Consider the following 17,433-nt stretch of genomic DNA (forward strand, 5'->3'; position numbering starts at 1 on the left):
ACCTTACAGCTTAGTTTAAAGTGATGCTGATTCCAGCAGAAGAGGTAGTACATACTCCTTACTCTCTGCCCAGTGATGCAGGAGGAAGTGGGGAAGGAAACCGAGCTGCTTACTTTGTGTTCTGAATAAGCCTAGCAAAATGTAGTTGTTGACCGGGGCCTGTGCCCTTATCTTGTGGCGTATGTAGCCACCAGCATGTAACTGCAGATAGAATGGTCAGTGACATGAAAGCTACAACCAAATCCTCCATATCGAAAGGCAGTCTGTCTGATCGCCTGGTGGTGAACAAAGGAAGTTTACCTTGTCCTTTTTACAAGATTCCCCAAGGTGTGGGGCTGCGCTCGTTCATCTTGGAGATAGAACTCTGGACTGTGTGGATTGTAAGCTTGACACTGTACGGCAGTTATCTGAAGAAGTGAGCTGTGGCTCACGAAAGCTCATACCCTACTACTAATTTTGTTAGTTTTATAGGAGCCACTGGACTCTTGCTCTTTTCAACTGTACAGCAGTAACTTAAAGTACTTGTTACTTTTCTCATGGCCAGAATTAGGCCAGCAAGCAGAGGCTGTCTTCCATGTTGCAACCAGGGACAGAAAAATCTGTATTTAGATCTATTTATTTAGGTTATTTGCTTGCTCCATGAGTAGTTATGCCCAGAGCAGCTTACGATAAACTCAGTAATGCTGATTCCGCACACGTTGGATAATGCACTTTCAATGCACTTTATCAGTTGTTTGAGGTGGATTTTTTGTTCCACGCACAAAAAAATCTGTTCCAAATGATCTATAAAGAGGATTGGAAGTGCATTATCCAATGTGTGCGGAATCACTCAGTGTTCAGACATTACGAGCCACAAAAATAGTATTTAAAAATATAAAGCAGGCTTTGCGCAGTAAAGTGGCTTCAGTGACAAAAGCAGTTTCAACAAGAGTTGTCTGTAAAGCTAACATGTTTTCCCCTAGTGTTAAAAAATAGACACCACGCAAACCTCAGGGCTCAGTGGCATATCCCTGAACTGAGGGGCCACCACTGAAAAAGCCCCGTCTCTGGTCACCAGCTACCTCATTGCTGAAGGTGATGGCAGGGAGACCAGAGCTTTCTAAATGAGTGGGCAACTCAAAAGTTAGGAAAATGGTAGCCTGCTCTTGCTGTGCCAAGAATTTGGGATAGAAAAACAGGATCTGTAACCGGGGTAGAGAGTCCCAGGGAGGGGCGCTATACTGCAGGGCAAACCACTGCCCATCTGCAGGAGTAGGCAATTACGTCTTCAGTGTGTGGGTGAGATGTTAGTGTTGTCAACACAGAAGCTGCTGATGGAGCGGAGGCTATAACCTAGTCAGGAATAATAAAGGCCAGTTCTCAACGAAGTATGGGAGTGGGGGACGCACAGGAACTCAGCATGGCTGTGAGTGCCAGCAGGAAGGGAAAGAGAGGCCAAAGGAAAAATCACCTGAGTTTCTCTGGGATTGGGAGGAAGTGTGGAAATGAGGAGGATCAAAGCCACAGGTAAGAGAGGGCAGGCAGCCTTTCCTGCCTTACAGAGCCTTAGGTGGACACATGAAGCTGCTTTATTCTGAGTCAGGCCTTTGGTCTAGGAAGGCGAAAACATTCTGCGCTGGCAGCAGTTCTCCAGAATCTCAGAGGTCTTTCCCATTAAATAGTACCCCATACCTTGAAATGCCTAGAGATGCCAAGGACACAGCCTGAGACTTCTGCATGCCCATCCGTCGAATCATGACGTTCTGCCACTGAGCCATGACTCTCCTAATCAGTTGGGCAGTCCCAAAAGAGGGTGCAAAAACTCATCCTGCTCTGCGGCCTCTGCTGTGTCCTGCTTTCTAAAGTATGCTGTACAAAAAAACCCAGCCTTCCAGCCGACTCCTTATTCAGCCAGCTCATGAGATCAGTTTTGGTCTGGCGACTGGACCATTGGGGGAGCTGCTGTTTCTCTTCCCTCCGTATGCATGCCCTCCCCTCCGAAGCACATTCTGCCATCATCTTCTAATGTCCTGGGCATTGTAGCGGATGGAAAATGACTCTTCCAGGAGGGTGAAAGGAAAGCGGAACAAAGCCAAACCAATTTGGCAGAGCATTCGCAGGCTCTTGTTTTTTTCCTGTAGTCAGCACAATCGCCTGTGCTGGGCCTGCTTCTTAAATGGATGTCGCACGCTGCCTCCCTGCGCACGCTGCCCAGATCATGGCTTTGATGCTTCATTTTATGCCCTGCTAAGCTTCAATGTTTTGTTGTGAAAGGGTGGGTTCGGCTTCAGCCTCTGGTTTCAACACACACACACACACACACACACACACACATCCTTAACCAGGTTGCTGCATTCAAGGAGGCCGTGATTTGGAATTTCCATAGCAGTCCCCCCATTCCCCAGGGTTTAATTCCTTGCACTGAGGTGCCAAGTATAAAGTACGTCAGCTGTCCCTGGATTTGAGTCCAGTGGCACCTTAGAGACCAACAAGATTTTCAAGGTATAAGCATTTGAGAGTTAAAAACTCTATTTTTCTACCTATCTGAAACGTATCAACCATCCCTATCTACTTTGGGACTGCCTTTATTTTCTGGCATTCCTCCCTGGTAAACTCTTCTCCCTGTGTCTGGCTTTTATGAATTCCTTGTTCAAATCATTTCAATGCTTCATTGTTTCGCTGCCTCCGCAAGATTGCTAGAGGTTAAGTCCCCTGGGTGGGAAGCATCTGGGGTCTTTACCCAAGCATACCTGCCTTTGAACACCACCCATTCCCTGTAGAGCCACAACCCTGCCACCATTTTTTGTATGCTGATGAGGCTCATTTTAAACGATTGATAACAGATTACGGAGCGCTCTTGGTTTGTTTGTTTTTCCAAACGTATATTTAACGTGAAGAGCATACTCCTCCTTGGCTTTTAAAATGGCAACGCATGTGATACAGCAGAGCAATTCAGTGCAATAGGCAGGATCGAGCCTTGAGCAAGGGTGAAAGTGAGGAGGGGGAATTGGCAGTCATCCTTGGATGCAAAGAAGATCTGCCTTCTGTGAAATGTCGAGGGGAGGGGTTGCATGCATTTATTATGGCATGCATTCTAGAATAGAGCCTCTTTCTTATAAAGAGTCCAGTAGCACCTTTAAGACTAACCAACTTTATTGTAGCATAAGCTTTCGAGAATCACAGTTCTCTTCATCAGATGCATCTGACGAAGAGAACTGTGATTCTCGAAAGCTTATGCTACAGTAAAGTTGGTTAGTCTTAAAGGTGCTACTGGACTCTTTTTGATTTTGCTACTACAGACTAACACGGCTAACTCCTCTGCATCTTTCTTATAAGCGAGTTTCTGAGCTTAGCCTCTCCCACCACCACCTCCAACTGTACCTTAACCCTAATCTTCTCTGCCTCTCTCAGCAAAGCTGTAATCTTAGCAGACAAGCATTCTCCGACTCTGCCTTGAGGTCCAGCATTTTGCCTGCGCTTGCAAAGAGAGCCCCTGTTCACAAAAACAGCGTCAGCACAAGCCCACAGACGCTGCTTCTGCCTGCCTGCCCATCTGTCCTGTTAATTGCTTGGCTCCGGCTACCGATCGGGGCCTCGTGAGGCTCTGGTTAGATCTGCAGACTAGTGCCAAGATTGCGCTGGTCCCTCCTGTCAACTCACCGTTTCATCCTTTAAAAATGTGCAGGGTGTTAGAAACCATATGGATTTTTTTTTTTTTTTTGCACATGCGTTTCTAAGAAAGTAATAAGAAGAGCCCTGCTGGATCTCGCCAAAAGTCTGCCCCACCTAGCATCCTATTTCGTAGCAGTGGTCAGTCAGTGGCACCTGGACACACACATTCACGGTTGCCTGTACGCTTTCCATTATTGTTATTGCATCGTTTTAAATAGTGTAATCTGCCTTGAGTCTCAGTGAGAAAGGTAGACCGTAACTGAAGTAAATAAGCAAATAGGGCACAAAGATGATGATACATCTTTGCTGTGCATTCTCCCCCGCTGCTGAGAGGTAGACTGCCTCTGAAGACAGAAGCTCCATTTAGCCATCCTGGTTAATAGCTCTTGAAAGAAAGAAAAAATGTTTATTGGGAACGTTTTTGCCTTCCTTCTTCCAGCCTAAGAGAGCCTAATGCAATTTACAAGCAGGTCCCTATTCTTTGTAAGAAGCTCAAAGAGGTTCCTGTTTTCTTTGCTTGCCCTGAGCTTGGTTTTTCTGTCGGACTAAATGGGAATGCTGCTGTGGGCAAAGAGAATTCCACTAGCATACTGCAGCTCCCAAACTTGGCATCCCTGAATGCCTGCCGTGCTGAGTCCTGCCTGGTGTCCAAAAACTGATGTGTACTAATGCTTCTGAATAAACTAGAGTGTAGTTAACAAGAAGTTCTAGAGAAGGGCCTGGAAATTCCTTTGACTCTAAGGTGGGCTTGTTCCCTCTCCCTCCCTCTCCCCTTTTGTCAGACGCTTTTTGAAGAATTCCTGGTGATTCAGAGCTTGGCACCTTTTTAATATTCTTACCAAGTAACAGGGGAGGCAAGTTTCATGCAGTGGGGAAAATGGTGACAGTATTGGGGGACCTGACTTCAGTTGGATGCACAATGGCAGCATTCTGGCAGGCGGCAGAAAAGGGTACTTGTGTTCTGGTGAGAAACAGCAGGCAGATGAGTTTGTGGGAAAAGAAAGTATTTGTAGCCTGGGCCTTTGACAACGTATTGGGATCACTCAGAGACTGGGAGTCACCCATATGGAGAACTCTGATACTGCTGTAAAAGGCACTGGTGGGAAATCTCTGTCTCAGTCATCCTGAAACGAACTCTGCTAGCAAGCACTCGAAGATGGGGTTGCTTGCCTTCCTGCTCAATTTCTAGAGCAGCCCAGAGAACGGCCTTTTGCTAAGCGGCAACATTTGGGTGTCAAGACTTGGACTGCGCCTCTCATATGCGCCTTCTCAAATGAATTTTAGTTAAGCTTCCCCCACTCGTATCAGGTTTTTGGATTGTATAGAAGGATGTTGGGCACAAAGTAGTCTTTTCCCAGTACCTGCAGCATAAGACCCTGTATCTGGAGATGGTAGGGATTGAACTTGCAGCCTTCTGCTCGCACAGCACGGGTTCTCCCATTGAGCTATTAGGCATGGAGTAGCAGCAGGACCTTTTCTGTCTACCCCGTCTCCTCCTTTGTGTTCTTTTTTTGCTCAGCTTCTGGCCTGAGGATTTGTGTGGAAGTTGCAGGCTTGCTTGCTACTACATGACACTTCAGTTGCCTCCACTCCAAAAGATACTGCACTCCTGCTGCTTTAGAATATTTATTTTTCCCTTCTAGTGAACCAACAATGGCTACCTGTCCTTTCTCTTGCGATGAATGCTTGTGGCAACCATTTCTCTGGGATGGTGTGTGTGGGTGACAAACCTTTTTTATGTTGATGGTTATAAAGTCTCGGGAGGAATCCGGGTGGGCAAGCCCAGCGCCACGTTTCGCCCTTGCTTTGGGTGGAGTTTCAGTTTCACATGCAACAAGGCAGCTTCTGTATCTCCTCAAGCTAGATCTCAATCTCAAGCAAAGCTAGCTGAGAATTGCACTTTCTCAGCATCCCTCTGTCGCTCCCACCCACAAGATTGCTTTCCAAATGAAACTGATGGCTCAACACAGCTGGCCCACATCGGATCCTTCGTTGCTCCAACCGTCCATTGTTTGGTGCAATGCCTGGCCTTTGATGCTCTCTCTCTAAGAGGTGCCTCTTGCCCAACAGGGCTCTTCCTTAACCTTTGGCTGTTTTGGAGGAAGAAAAGCTGCATAGGTGGGGCAGTTGTGCTAAAACACTCAGTTCTGTGCCAAGAGAATGCAACATAAACACACGTAACTGCTTTTATACCAAGTCACGCTGTTGAGCTCAGAATGGTCTATTTGGACTGGCCGATGCCCTCCAGGGCCCCAGGCAACCATAGTTCTCTACCTGACCTCGGAGATCATTTTAACTGGAGATATGTTCATATAAAATGTCTATATTCTGCCTTATTTCTTTGGCCTGAAGGCAGCTAGCAGCACAGCAGTGATTTTCAAGAACAGAAATGCCAGCATTTGGAAACTTCTCTGGAGTCGCAGTGGGTAGCACATAAATGTAAAGTTTCATACACTTATTCTAAACCAGGTACCAAAGCTGCTTTTTCCCCATTTTTTGTGAAGAATTCAGGATTTGGAATGAGAGGAGGGGCCCAGATTGGTCTGGTAAAAGCTATGAATGCATGATGGATTTGAACTGGAAGAATATGGGACCTCCTACTTACAAATCACTAGTGTATCTGGAGAGGCAATGCAGTAAATGTCATCACTGATGAGTGGGAACTGAGCTGGGGGGGAGAAGATGCACTCAACAGCATCCTGGCTGATATCTCATGGCAACTGAGAGCAGTGAGTTCAACAATATGTAGACACACAAGTACTGACTGACCGAGGGTTGCTCAATAGTGTAATGGTGGAAGGATATGATGCTCTTGAAAAATTGATGCCATGCTATCTCAGCGGCCACTGTTGAAGACCTAAGACATCACCACTGGGTACAGGAGAATGCCCATTTTGGAACATGGCAAATAAAGGGCAGCTTAAAAGACTACACTGCTATCCAGGCTTGGGTTGATCGGGCAGATGAATCCTTCACTCGGGATGGTTGTCACTTACTTAGTATTGGCAGGGTGTCACCCTCTTTTGTCTGTTTGTTGAGCAAGATTGACCCAACCCGTAAATGTGCTCATATAGAAGCCATGCTCAGCGATGGAGCAACTGTTTTGTATGCAGAAGGTCCCAGGTTCAGTCCCTGGAAGCCTCTCCAGTTGGAAGGATAAGGGGATAGGAGATCTGAAAGATCTCCCCCTGTGACCGTGGAGAGCTGCCGCCAGTCAGTAGTGTTATTGATAGAGCCAAATGTCTAAGGCAGCTTCAGGTGTTCTCTCTCTGTGGCTGCTGCTGAACCAAACCAGCATGTAGTGTCAAAAAACCAATCACCCAAGAAAGCCAGATGAATACAGAAGCTCAGTGTAGACGCTCTCCACTTCAACAGCTGCTTTAAGGCTGAGCTGGATGGACCGAGAGCGCAGCTCAGCCTAGCTCCTTGGACTGTCAAGTAGTTCTCCAGGATCTCTGGTAGATATAGATCTTCCCTAACCCTTGTTACCTGACATCCTTTAACTAGAGATGCCCAAGACTGAATCTGCATCCTTTGACATGGAGAACTCCTTTGCTGTGGAAAACTCCCCTAAGTATATGGTGATCGTTAGAACCGAAAATTGTAATTTTAAATACTGATGGCGTCTGAACTGGCAGAGATGGAGATTGAAAGAGATCTTGAGGTTGTAGTATAGGTAAGGTAAAGGTAAAGTAGTCCCTTGTGCAAGCACCGAGTCATTACTGACCCATGGGGGGACGTCACATTACAGAATGGTTTGCCATTGCCTTCTCCAGTCATCTACACTTTACCGCCAGGAAACTGGGTACTCATTTTACCAACCTCGGAAGGATAGAAGGCTGAGTTGACCTTGAGCCAACTATCTGAACCTAGATTCTGCCAGGATCGAACTCAGGTCGTGAGCAGAGCTTGGGCTGCAGAACTACAGCTTACCACTCTGTGCCACATGGCTCCTGTAGTACAGAGCTTGGCAAAAAAGTCAACCCAGTGTGGAAGTGGTGAACTCCATGCTAAGAATTACAAGGAAAGGGATTGAATATAAATTTACCAATGTTATGTTGCCCTTGTATAGAGGTATGGTGTGGCCTCATTTGGAGCGCAGTTCTGGCCATCGAATCTTAAAAAGTATATTGGAAAGATGGAAAAAGTACAGAAGAGAGCAGCCAAGATGATTAAGAGGTTGGAACACCCACTGGAGAGTCTGGGGCTTTTCAGCCTAGCAAAAAGATGGCTGGGGAGGGGGGAGGGACATAGTAGAGGTTTGTAAAATTATGCATGGGGTGGAGAAAGTGGATAGAGAGAGCTTTTTCTCCTCCCATAATAGAAGAACTCGGGAGCATCTGAAGAAGTTGTTGGGAAGCAGGTCCAAGACAGACAAAAGGAAATATTTCTTTAGTTAATGAGTAATTAAACTCTGGCATTCACTGCCAGTGGAGGTAGAGACGGCCATAAGCATAGATAGTTTTAAAAGGGGGTTAGACGGATTCATGGAAGAGAAGGGTGCATAGAGTCCCATATTGCACTTCCTTGAGAGAAGGCAGACTTTACCAACCGAGGACATGGAGGAGACAGTTAAACCCTCCTTGTTGGCTCTTGGAATTACGTAGCTTTTGTTTCGCATTTCAATATCTTTTTTCCCATTTGGCAACAAGGTTTGCTTTTTGCAGTCAGGAGGGTTATGCTAAGACCTCTTACTGTTGTTGTTTTTTATCATCCTTGATTTTTGTGCATCAGAATTGTTGGATGAGGGCCAAAGCTTTGGCGTGCATATAAAGTAAATGCTGCTATTCTTGTAGGACCAGTAATGCGATGGGCAGCCCCGCTGGATAGATTAACTCCCTTTCCTACCCTGTCTGATGTAATTGTTCTGTTAATACTCAAAAGCTTGCATCCTCCCCCAACCAGCTGTTAAGAGAGGCATTGTCTTCACCTATCATGAGTCTCTCAACCCCTTTTTGGAGAGAGACCTTTGTGCTAGAGCCGTATGAAACTAACTTTTGCACTGAGCAATGTTTCCATGGTATTTTCATCCCTTTGATAAAAGTTCTCCAATTTAATCCTTATTTTCTTAGTCTCATGTGGTTTCCATGTGGATCAAAAAATCTGCACAATGAGGCCAGTCATGGGTACGATCTAAATTTCTGAAAACCCCAGGCAGACACCCCGGGTTTGTAGAAGTATACAAAATGCTAAAAAGGGGATGGGGTTACAAAACCCTCAAAGAGTGCAGATATTACAGTGGGAAACTCTGTAGTGTTAAGGTGGCATGTTAAGTTGCTGTGGTGGTGGTGGAAAGTGCTGTCTAGTCGCAGTTGAATTTTGGCAATCCCGTAGAGTTTTCAGGGCAAGAGACATTTAAAGGTGGCTTGCCATTGCCTGTGTAGCAACCCTGGATTTCCTTCATGTTCTCCCGTCCAAATACTGACCCTGCTTAGCTTCTGAGATCTGATAAGATCAGGCTCACCTGGGCTATTCAGGTCAGGGAAAGTTGCAGCGGGAACTCCAGAATGGCATCCTACATTAAAAGTGGTGCCCGTAACCAGCATATAAAGAGCAGGTGGTAAAGATAAAAGTTGAAGGAAAGTCTTTGACCCAGTGTTCCCCACAGCAACCTTTTCTCTAAACTGAAAACAGATTCATGAGAATTCATACATTTTTGATAATGCCGCTGTCTTGTACTCCCTTGGGAGCCAGCGTGGTGTCATGGTCACAGTGTCAGGCAGTGCCTGCCAAGACCCAGGTTGGAATCCCTGCTTGCCATAAATTTACAGGGTGACTTTGAGCTAGTTCTTCTTTCTGTCTAACTTTTCCTCACGGGAGCTGTTGTGACAATATAATGGAGGAGGGGAGGGGCTCGATACCCTGAGCTCCTTAGGGGGAAGGGATAATGATGCAATGAATAAATTAACTTGTTCTCACTTGGCATTCTCTACTTCACCAACTGCTCTCCAGACTCTCTGGCAATGGACCTGCCGCCTCTCTGGAGTGCCCAGGGATGGAACCGGGGGTCTTGTGCATGCGAACGAAGGTGCTTTGCTATGCAGCCGCTGCCTCCACCTCACTATGGGAAGCTGGAGATGTCAGGAACTGAATCTGCAACCTCCCGTGTGCAAAGCCAACCCCTGTGGTTTCAGCAAAGAGAATAAATGTATGTGGGTTCGCATTGTCATGAAACGGTTCCATTCCAGCATGCAGTAAACAAGATCTAGTTTTGAATAAGCTCGTTGTCCAGTTGTTTTTCCTGATGTCGAGAAGTTCAGTCATACACACCATATCCCCAAACCCTGTAATACCGGTCCAGCAGGGGCGGGAGAATCTTTATTCTCCCCATGGTAGGCAATCTGCATTTTTTGGCTGCTGTTGACGAGCTCGGCAGGCAGCCAAAAGAAAAAAGAAACCCCTTAAAGGATCTGTTGACACACCGTCACCATGTCATATTTAACTGTAACATTAGTATTTGTATGGTGTTTTCAGCTGTAGGAAGTACTTCAGGTTCTTGTATCTAATAACCGAGAATGGCCCCGTGCAAATTGAAGAATCTGTAAAATGGGGTCAGCCATGGCTCAGATAAAGCTTAATGCAAGCCCTAGGTTTCTGGGGGACGGGGACCTGGTAAAGGCGACATCTGTGTATGTGCAAAACAATTTTCAAAATTTGGGTAGTATTTACATTCTCTCCCCTACCTTGCAGTATTTTTCCAAAGATAGGAGGAGAGAGCCATGTATCCCCAACTCTAAGCACCTTGAGAGAAGCCTGGGATATGATGCTTATGATTATGTGTTGCAACTATTGCTGCAGTCAGAACGGGGGATCAGGAGTGGGGAGGGGGAGAGGGGGTGGGCTGCAAGAGAGGGAATGAATGGCCTCGGGGAGGGGGGAAATGGCAACTGGCAAAAGGAATGAAGTGGAGTAGGCTTGGCGAAGGAAATGGAGTAGTTTTAGGGTTGGGAGGGACAACTAGAAGGCCCAACGAGCGGGGTGGGGGTGGGGGGTGGAGTGGAGCCGGGGTGGTAGCAGAGTGTTGGGGGCAGTGGGAGGTGGAGCTCTAGGTAGAGGTAAGTCTAGGGAAAGTGGGAAAAGCCGAAGCTGACTGGGGTAGAAACAGAGCCAGCAAGGTGAAGAGGGTTAGCAGGCACGGATATAGGGGATTTCCTGTCCCCTGTGAATCCTCATGGGTCCTTTACTAACAATAACTTTACAACAACTCTGTAAGATAGGTTAGTTGCCAAGTCTGAGAGAGGTATGTTTACGGCTAGAAAGTTCATGATGAAGGTGGGATTCAAGCCATCTACTTCCTGATACGTTGCTCATTCTCATAGGTGCTGCTGACACCGGCTCCCTAGGGATTCTCACTTGTATGTTAAGCTTCTGCCTTTAAAGTGATGGCTGATCTGGGGCTAGAACCCCAGATATGCAAACCAGTCTGTCTCTGTTTGATAATATCCCTATTAGTCTATATATTCCATTGATGTCGACTTCTAAAGGGAGAAAATTTCCTTTTTAAGATTTGCATTAACAATAAATTTAGAAGCATTTGTCCTTCCCAACCTCCAAATTGTGCCCCAAGCATCATCTATAATATTGCAAGCTATGTCTTCCCCCCACCCTTTTTTGGGTGAAAATTATTATCTTTAATATCCAGCTCTGTGTACGTTCTGCAGTAATTCCCTCCTGGTTGTTTTTCAGTTATTAGATTTGCAGCATCCCGTCTTTCTTCAAGGGGCCGTATTTTCTCATTAACTTATTTAAGAGCCTAATTTGAAAGTATTGAGAGCGCAGGAATCTCTTAGGATCTGTGGGGTTCTAAAAGACTGGAAAGGATGCAAGAATCTTCTAGGATGTTTTCGGAAGCTCAGGAGAAAGAATTACCTTGTACTTGGCCTGGCTGTCGAGGAACTTCCTGTGAGAAGTGAAAGCAACACAGAGAAACACCAAATTTAAGGGATTGGAGCTATGGTGTGCAGAGGCTGTAGCTCAGTGGCACAGACTCTGCATAGAGAACTTCTCAGGTTTGATTCCTGCTGTCTTCCAGTTTTAAAATGAATTTGAGTAGCAAGCCCAGGAAAAATCCTTGCAGAAATTAGACTCAAGGACCAGTCAAAGTAGACAGCGCTCAGCTAGGTGGGATGAGAGGTCTGATTCTGAATAAGGCCCTCTCACGTAGCGCTGTGCGTGCAAAGCATGCTCTCTTCATGAGCATATAAATCTGGGCTGGGTTCTCAGGCATAACTGAACACAATCCTCCTCTCCCCAGCACAAGCATTGGATTGGTTGCCAGAGCAACAGAGGCAGAATCACAGCCAAGGGAGTAAGTGGTCCAGAAGGTGTTTAATCCTTGCAGCCTTGAGCCAGAGACATGCCAAGCCACAGGAGTTGGGGAGAGGGGAGGAGGAGAATCCAGGGTATAGATGAATCCCTTCCAAGATGGATCCCAAGGGGGAGAACCTGACTGTGTCCTAGACCAGAGGTCCACCCCACAGTATAATGGCTACAGTGTCACATTGGAAATGGGAACACTTGGGTTCAAATCACCACATAGCCATGAAGCTCGCGTAACCTTGGGCTTATCTACCTTGCCGCGTTGTATTGAAGATAAAATGGAGGAGGAAAAAAACCAACCATGTGTGCTACTGCAAGCACCTTGGAAGAGAGATGGGATAGAAGGTATAACAAGGTCTTCCTACCCAACTGTCTGCTTAGCTTTAGCATAGAGGTTTCATATGCTGTCAGAGTCTGCACCTTGGGTCTAATAATTTGCTCAATGGCCTCATAGTAGAGGTGAGATATGAGAGCTTCTAGCTCCTTGTCTACTATGAGAGATCAGCTCATAGTTCCTTTATGAGAGAGTGGCTTAAGATGCATCTCTCTCTTCTCCTCTTTCCTCCTACTTTCTAATTAATAAATCCCTTTTTATATTCTTTGTCTCTGCATCTCCATGTCATGCTGTGTATGCTAACCCACCCATCCTTCCAGCAAATAAGGACCTAGCAATTTAGAGGACCATCTATATAGCTGTGGGCTGTTGAAAACAATACCCTGCTCAGGCATTTCCAATCATGGAGACAGAAATCGATGTTCCCACTTCTTGGAGCAATCAGTGTAAGGGTTGAATCAGCTGAACCACTGACAGAATGCTATTTTAACGTTCACCCAGAGACTGGATCGGGGGCCCTCTGCATGCAAAGCATGACATATGACCTTTGTCATAAAATTCTGAGGATTATACCAGTTGGATTTTATAGGTGCAAGTTGTTTCTTTAGACTTCCAATATTGTCCTTCCACGCTTTTCAAGGCCCAAGGTGGTTCATGATACTAGCCTTTTCCATTCATTTAATGCATGTGGAACCATCAGCTGTTTGTATCCAGTCGGTTGAGTCCTCCTTGCTTCTGCATTCATTCCACACGTGTACGTCAGTATGCACCATATGAACCAAGATCTTACAGGGCACTGGTCCTCAGGTGCACAATCAGAATGGATGTGGATGCAGACATTTGTTTGAAAAACTCTACACCTCTAGAACATTAAGGTGTGTGTACTGTGTGAGAAGCCCTACACTGTGAATTCAAAACTGTGAAGTGGTCTTGGTTAATATAGGTGTAAATAGACTCACCAACTTTGGGGTTTTTTTCTTGCTTTCTTTCTTGCTTTTATTATTTCTTTCTTTTTGCAGGTGATAAAGTGAAAGGGGAAAGGAAGAGAAGGTGGAGATGGAACTGCCAAATCATGCCAAACAACTGCTGCTGCAGCTGAACCAGCAACGAGCCAAAGGTTTCCTCTGTGACGTGATCATCGTTGTCGAAAATGCCCTCTTTCGTGCCCACAAGAACATCCTGGCAGCCAGCAGCATGTATTTCAAATCTCTTGTTCTGCACGACAACCTGATAAACTTAGACACGGACATGGTCAACCCCACCGTGTTCCGTCAGATCTTGGACTTTATTTATACTGGGAAGCTCTTAATGACTGACCAGCCTGGTGAACAGAACTTTAATGCTCTCCTCACCGCAGCAAGCTACCTCCAACTACATGACCTAGCAGCCCTTTGCCGAAAGAAGCTGAAACGCAATGGGCGGTCTTTCGCTGGCAGGGCCGGCGGCGCCCCCAGTGTCGGGAGACCCCCGCGGAGTCAGAGACTTTCCACTGCTTCAGTCATAACTCGTTATTCAGGGTCAACTGAGGGGATGAAGGGCTCTCACTCAAAGGAGATGCCAAAGGGAAAGATCTCAGATGATGAGGTCTTCATAAGCAGTTCCAACCAAGAGAACTCTCATGCTTTGAACAGGGGGATCGGTAAGAACGGCGGAGATGGGAGCAGTAGCAGTGCTAATGGGAGCAGTGGAGATCAGGAGCTTGGCCTTGACCTATCCAAAAAAAGCCCCTCGGTCCCTACAGCGGCATCCCTGGATGACATGCAGCACGCTGAAAGCCAGCGTGGTTCCCCCCGACCTGCCTCAGCCCCCGCAGCCAACAGTGCCTCATTGTTCGACGAGTCCACCGCCGGAGCCCCACCAAACCTAGCTGACAACTGCGAACCCATGGAAATGGACTTGAGCGAGGACCGCCAGTCCCTCCCAGAAGGCAACCAACGGAAAAGCCTGCGTCACTCATCACGCAAGAAGGAGTGGATCAAGAAGGACAACGCCTTTGACAGGATAGAGGGCAGCAAAGGTACAGAGGAAAGCGAGGGGCTCCCCAACGGCATTCTGATGGGCCCCTTGTGTAAGTCAGCAGAGCGGAGTTTAGGACTGGGCGCCTATGGGGCAGAGCTGCCATTTCCCTGCAAAGAGGAAGTGGAGAATGGCAAGGAGAACAGTGACGAGAGCGGGCAGAGTGAGAGTGAGAGTGGCGGGCACACTAGCGCCAACTATGTCTACCGGCAGGAAGGCTATGAGCCAGTGGCCTTTGGGGACAACCTTTATGTCTGCATCCCTTGCGGAAAGGGCTTCCCCAGCTCCGAGCAGCTGAATGCCCACGTGGAAACACACACCGAGGAAGATCTCTACATCAAAGAAGAAGGAGCGTATGACGACAAGGAGGAGGAAGCAGAGGATTTGTCCAATCCAAACCAGCCCTACACCTCAGAATCCCGGCCCTTCAAATGTTCTGTGTGTGAGAAGAGCTACAAAGATCCGGCCACTCTCCGGCAGCACGAAAAGACTCACTGGCTGACGCGGCCTTTCCCTTGCAATATCTGTGGCAAGATGTTCACACAGCGGGGCACCATGACGCGGCACATGCGCAGCCACTTGGGCCTCAAGCCCTTCGCTTGCGAGGAGTGCGGGATGCGTTTTACCCGGCAGTACCGACTGACAGAGCATATGCGTGTCCACTCAGGGGAAAAGCCCTACGAATGTCAACTGTGCGGTGGGAAATTTACCCAGCAGCGCAACCTCATCAGCCACCTCCGGATGCATAGCTCTCCTACATAAGCCAAAGTCTCTGCAACGAGTTCTGAGCCCACCCGCCATGAACATACCTTTCCCTAGACTTGCTGCTTTAAAACAAAATTATATATATATAAATATATATATAAATATGGGCCATTCTCTTCCCTGTTCAGTCATGGGAGGCCTCAACCAAACAGAGCTTTATTTCTTTCTCCCACCGCCTCCCAAACAAAGAAAACCAGTCCACATCGAAGCTGCTGCCTCTCCCTCCATTTACACTTTATTTGCCTAATACGTCAGATTGTAACCAGAAATGCCACTGTTCTGCTAGGCTGTGTGGGATATGTAGCTTAACTGTGAGCCCCAATGTTGAGGGGGGAGAGAGGGCGTCCTTCCCGGTTGATATGAATCGGAAATGCGAAGAAAGGGCCGATCTTTGAGTGAAAGAACAGGCTTTGTCTCTTCTCCTCCCTCAGTTTACTTCCTTAGCACTTTGGAATATGCTTTACCAACTCTACCCGAGTATTATTTTTTTCCCCTCCTTGCGCTGTGAATGCGCACAGACTTTGCCCATCTTGTGGCTACAACTGTTAGCTGTGGGCCTTCCTGCTCTGACCATCGAACATGAATTGTTTGTCCCTGAAAACAATCAGCAAAGGCATTTCTTGCCAGCCGAATGCCTCTTAAGGTTTTGGTTTTTTTAGTACACCTTCCATGATTTCTCTTAGATATTTGTCATAAAGGAGGAGAGAAGCCTTGGCTGTCAGCTGACGTAGGTGGAAGTTCTGGTGGTTGGATCTGTTTGCCTTCTCTGTTGATCTGAAAGGGCAAAAAGAGTCCATCTTTTAGGATGGAGTGTTTTGTTTTTTGCATGCTGTAAAAGAAATGCTTTCAAATTAGGAGGGCGGCGCCACGTGTTTTTCCTTTTCCTGTAGTGGAGTTCAGCTTTCAGCCTTGGTTAAGCTTCTCCAAACACAAAACAGTTTCCCCAACCTCTCCATTTTAACCTCTTCAGCCTTATCCATGACTGAATGGGGGGATGGGTGCCCCTGGGGAATTTCTTTCTGTGAAACGGGGTTGGTCATTTTTCCTCCCCCCTCCCCAGTTTTGTATGATTATTCTTTGCTAGAGGTACTTGTTTTTGTTAAGAGAAAAAATGAATCGTTAAACGTTTCTCTGTTGGAACTGGAAAGTTTGAGGTTACTCTTTGGAGCAGGCGGGGAGTGGGTTTTTGATGTAGGTTGGAATTGCTACAAGTTCCTTTAGGTACCTTTAAAAAAAATATTTTATTTGTGTGTGCGTGTGGGTGTGTGTGTAGCTTCTCCCTCACTAAAGAACGAGATGGTCAGAATAGGCTCGTGACTTTTGCTACCTCTTGAATTCATGAGGACAATAAGATGGTTAGTAAAATATTAGGCGTGGTGTTTGTTTGTCCCCTGCCCCACCCCCATGAATTGTAAGTGTATAAAGTAGAAATTAAATTAAAAATTAAGGGATTTTTACCACCTCTGTCTTGCCATCAGGAAGTCTGCTAAAACAATTGGCCAAAGACAATAGATAGTTGTTATTTTTTAAGCCAGAGTCCCAAGTGAATAGCTCTTTTTAGGGTCACCGATGCAACAAATTTCTGATTTTCTATCCATGTAGAATGTCTCTTTTTTACAAACATAACAGGACAAATTTCCTTGAGAGAGCAAGCGAACGAGCGAGCATGCTGTTGTGCTCTTTCCAACTCCTTTTATTGAACCTGGGTGCTAATGGGGTGGGGCAGAAATATCTTATCCTTGCCTTTCCCAAAGGCATCTGGCTTAGTATGCATGCCATCCTTAGACAGAATGAGAGAATCCTGATGAGGCAGGCGATGTTGCTAGAATCGAGAGTGCAATATCGGGTGGAAATCAAGCCAAAGTGTTTCATATCCTTCCTTTGGGGTTTTTTGGGGAGGGAGGGTTGGATTTTTTTTTGTTTGTTTGTTTGCAGGAAACCTTGACGCAGGCACACTTAGTTGGAAAAATGGAAGCAAATGTCTCACCACATCTGCATTAGACATCAGAGCCAACAACTGGAGGAGGACAGGTTATTACTTAAGATTTTGTGGTCCTTTGACAATGTTTGTGTGGCCTTTTTAGTTATAGTTTTTTGGGGAGGGTTGAAATGTGACGACTTCTTTTTTCCGATGTGTGAAATGCGGTGGTAAAAATTCCTGGTCTCCCCCCTCCCCCCCTTTTTTAGGATCATCCCTGTCTAAATTGAGTAAGGTTTACATTTTTTTCTTTCTCTCTAACTCTCTTGCTCAAAACCATTGTTCTTTATTATTATTATTAATATTATTATTATTATTATTGGTAGGGTTTGCCCAAGCCCTATATTTTCTTTTTTTCTTTTAAGGAAAA

At 46.3% G+C, this 17,433-nt stretch overlaps 1 protein-coding gene across 1 annotated transcript in view; it reads left to right on the forward strand.

Annotated features, from left to right (window-relative positions):
* The window catches only part of HIC2 (HIC ZBTB transcriptional repressor 2), a 38,274-nt gene extending 23,173 nt beyond the window's left edge, over positions 1 to 15,101 (forward strand). The window contains exon 2 of the mRNA XM_054996859.1: positions 13,324 to 15,101. Within this exon, the coding sequence (XP_054852834.1) occupies positions 13,361 to 15,082 (1,722 nt within the window). The 5' untranslated portion in view covers positions 13,324 to 13,360 and the 3' untranslated portion in view covers positions 15,083 to 15,101. The remainder of the gene's footprint in view (positions 1 to 13,323) is intronic.
* Positions 15,102 to 17,433: the final 2,332 nt, after the last annotated feature.

The sequence above is a fragment of the Eublepharis macularius genome, chromosome 13, assembly GCF_028583425.1.
Source record: "Eublepharis macularius isolate TG4126 chromosome 13, MPM_Emac_v1.0, whole genome shotgun sequence".
In the NCBI taxonomy this organism is placed as follows: domain Eukaryota; kingdom Metazoa; phylum Chordata; class Lepidosauria; order Squamata; family Eublepharidae; genus Eublepharis; species Eublepharis macularius.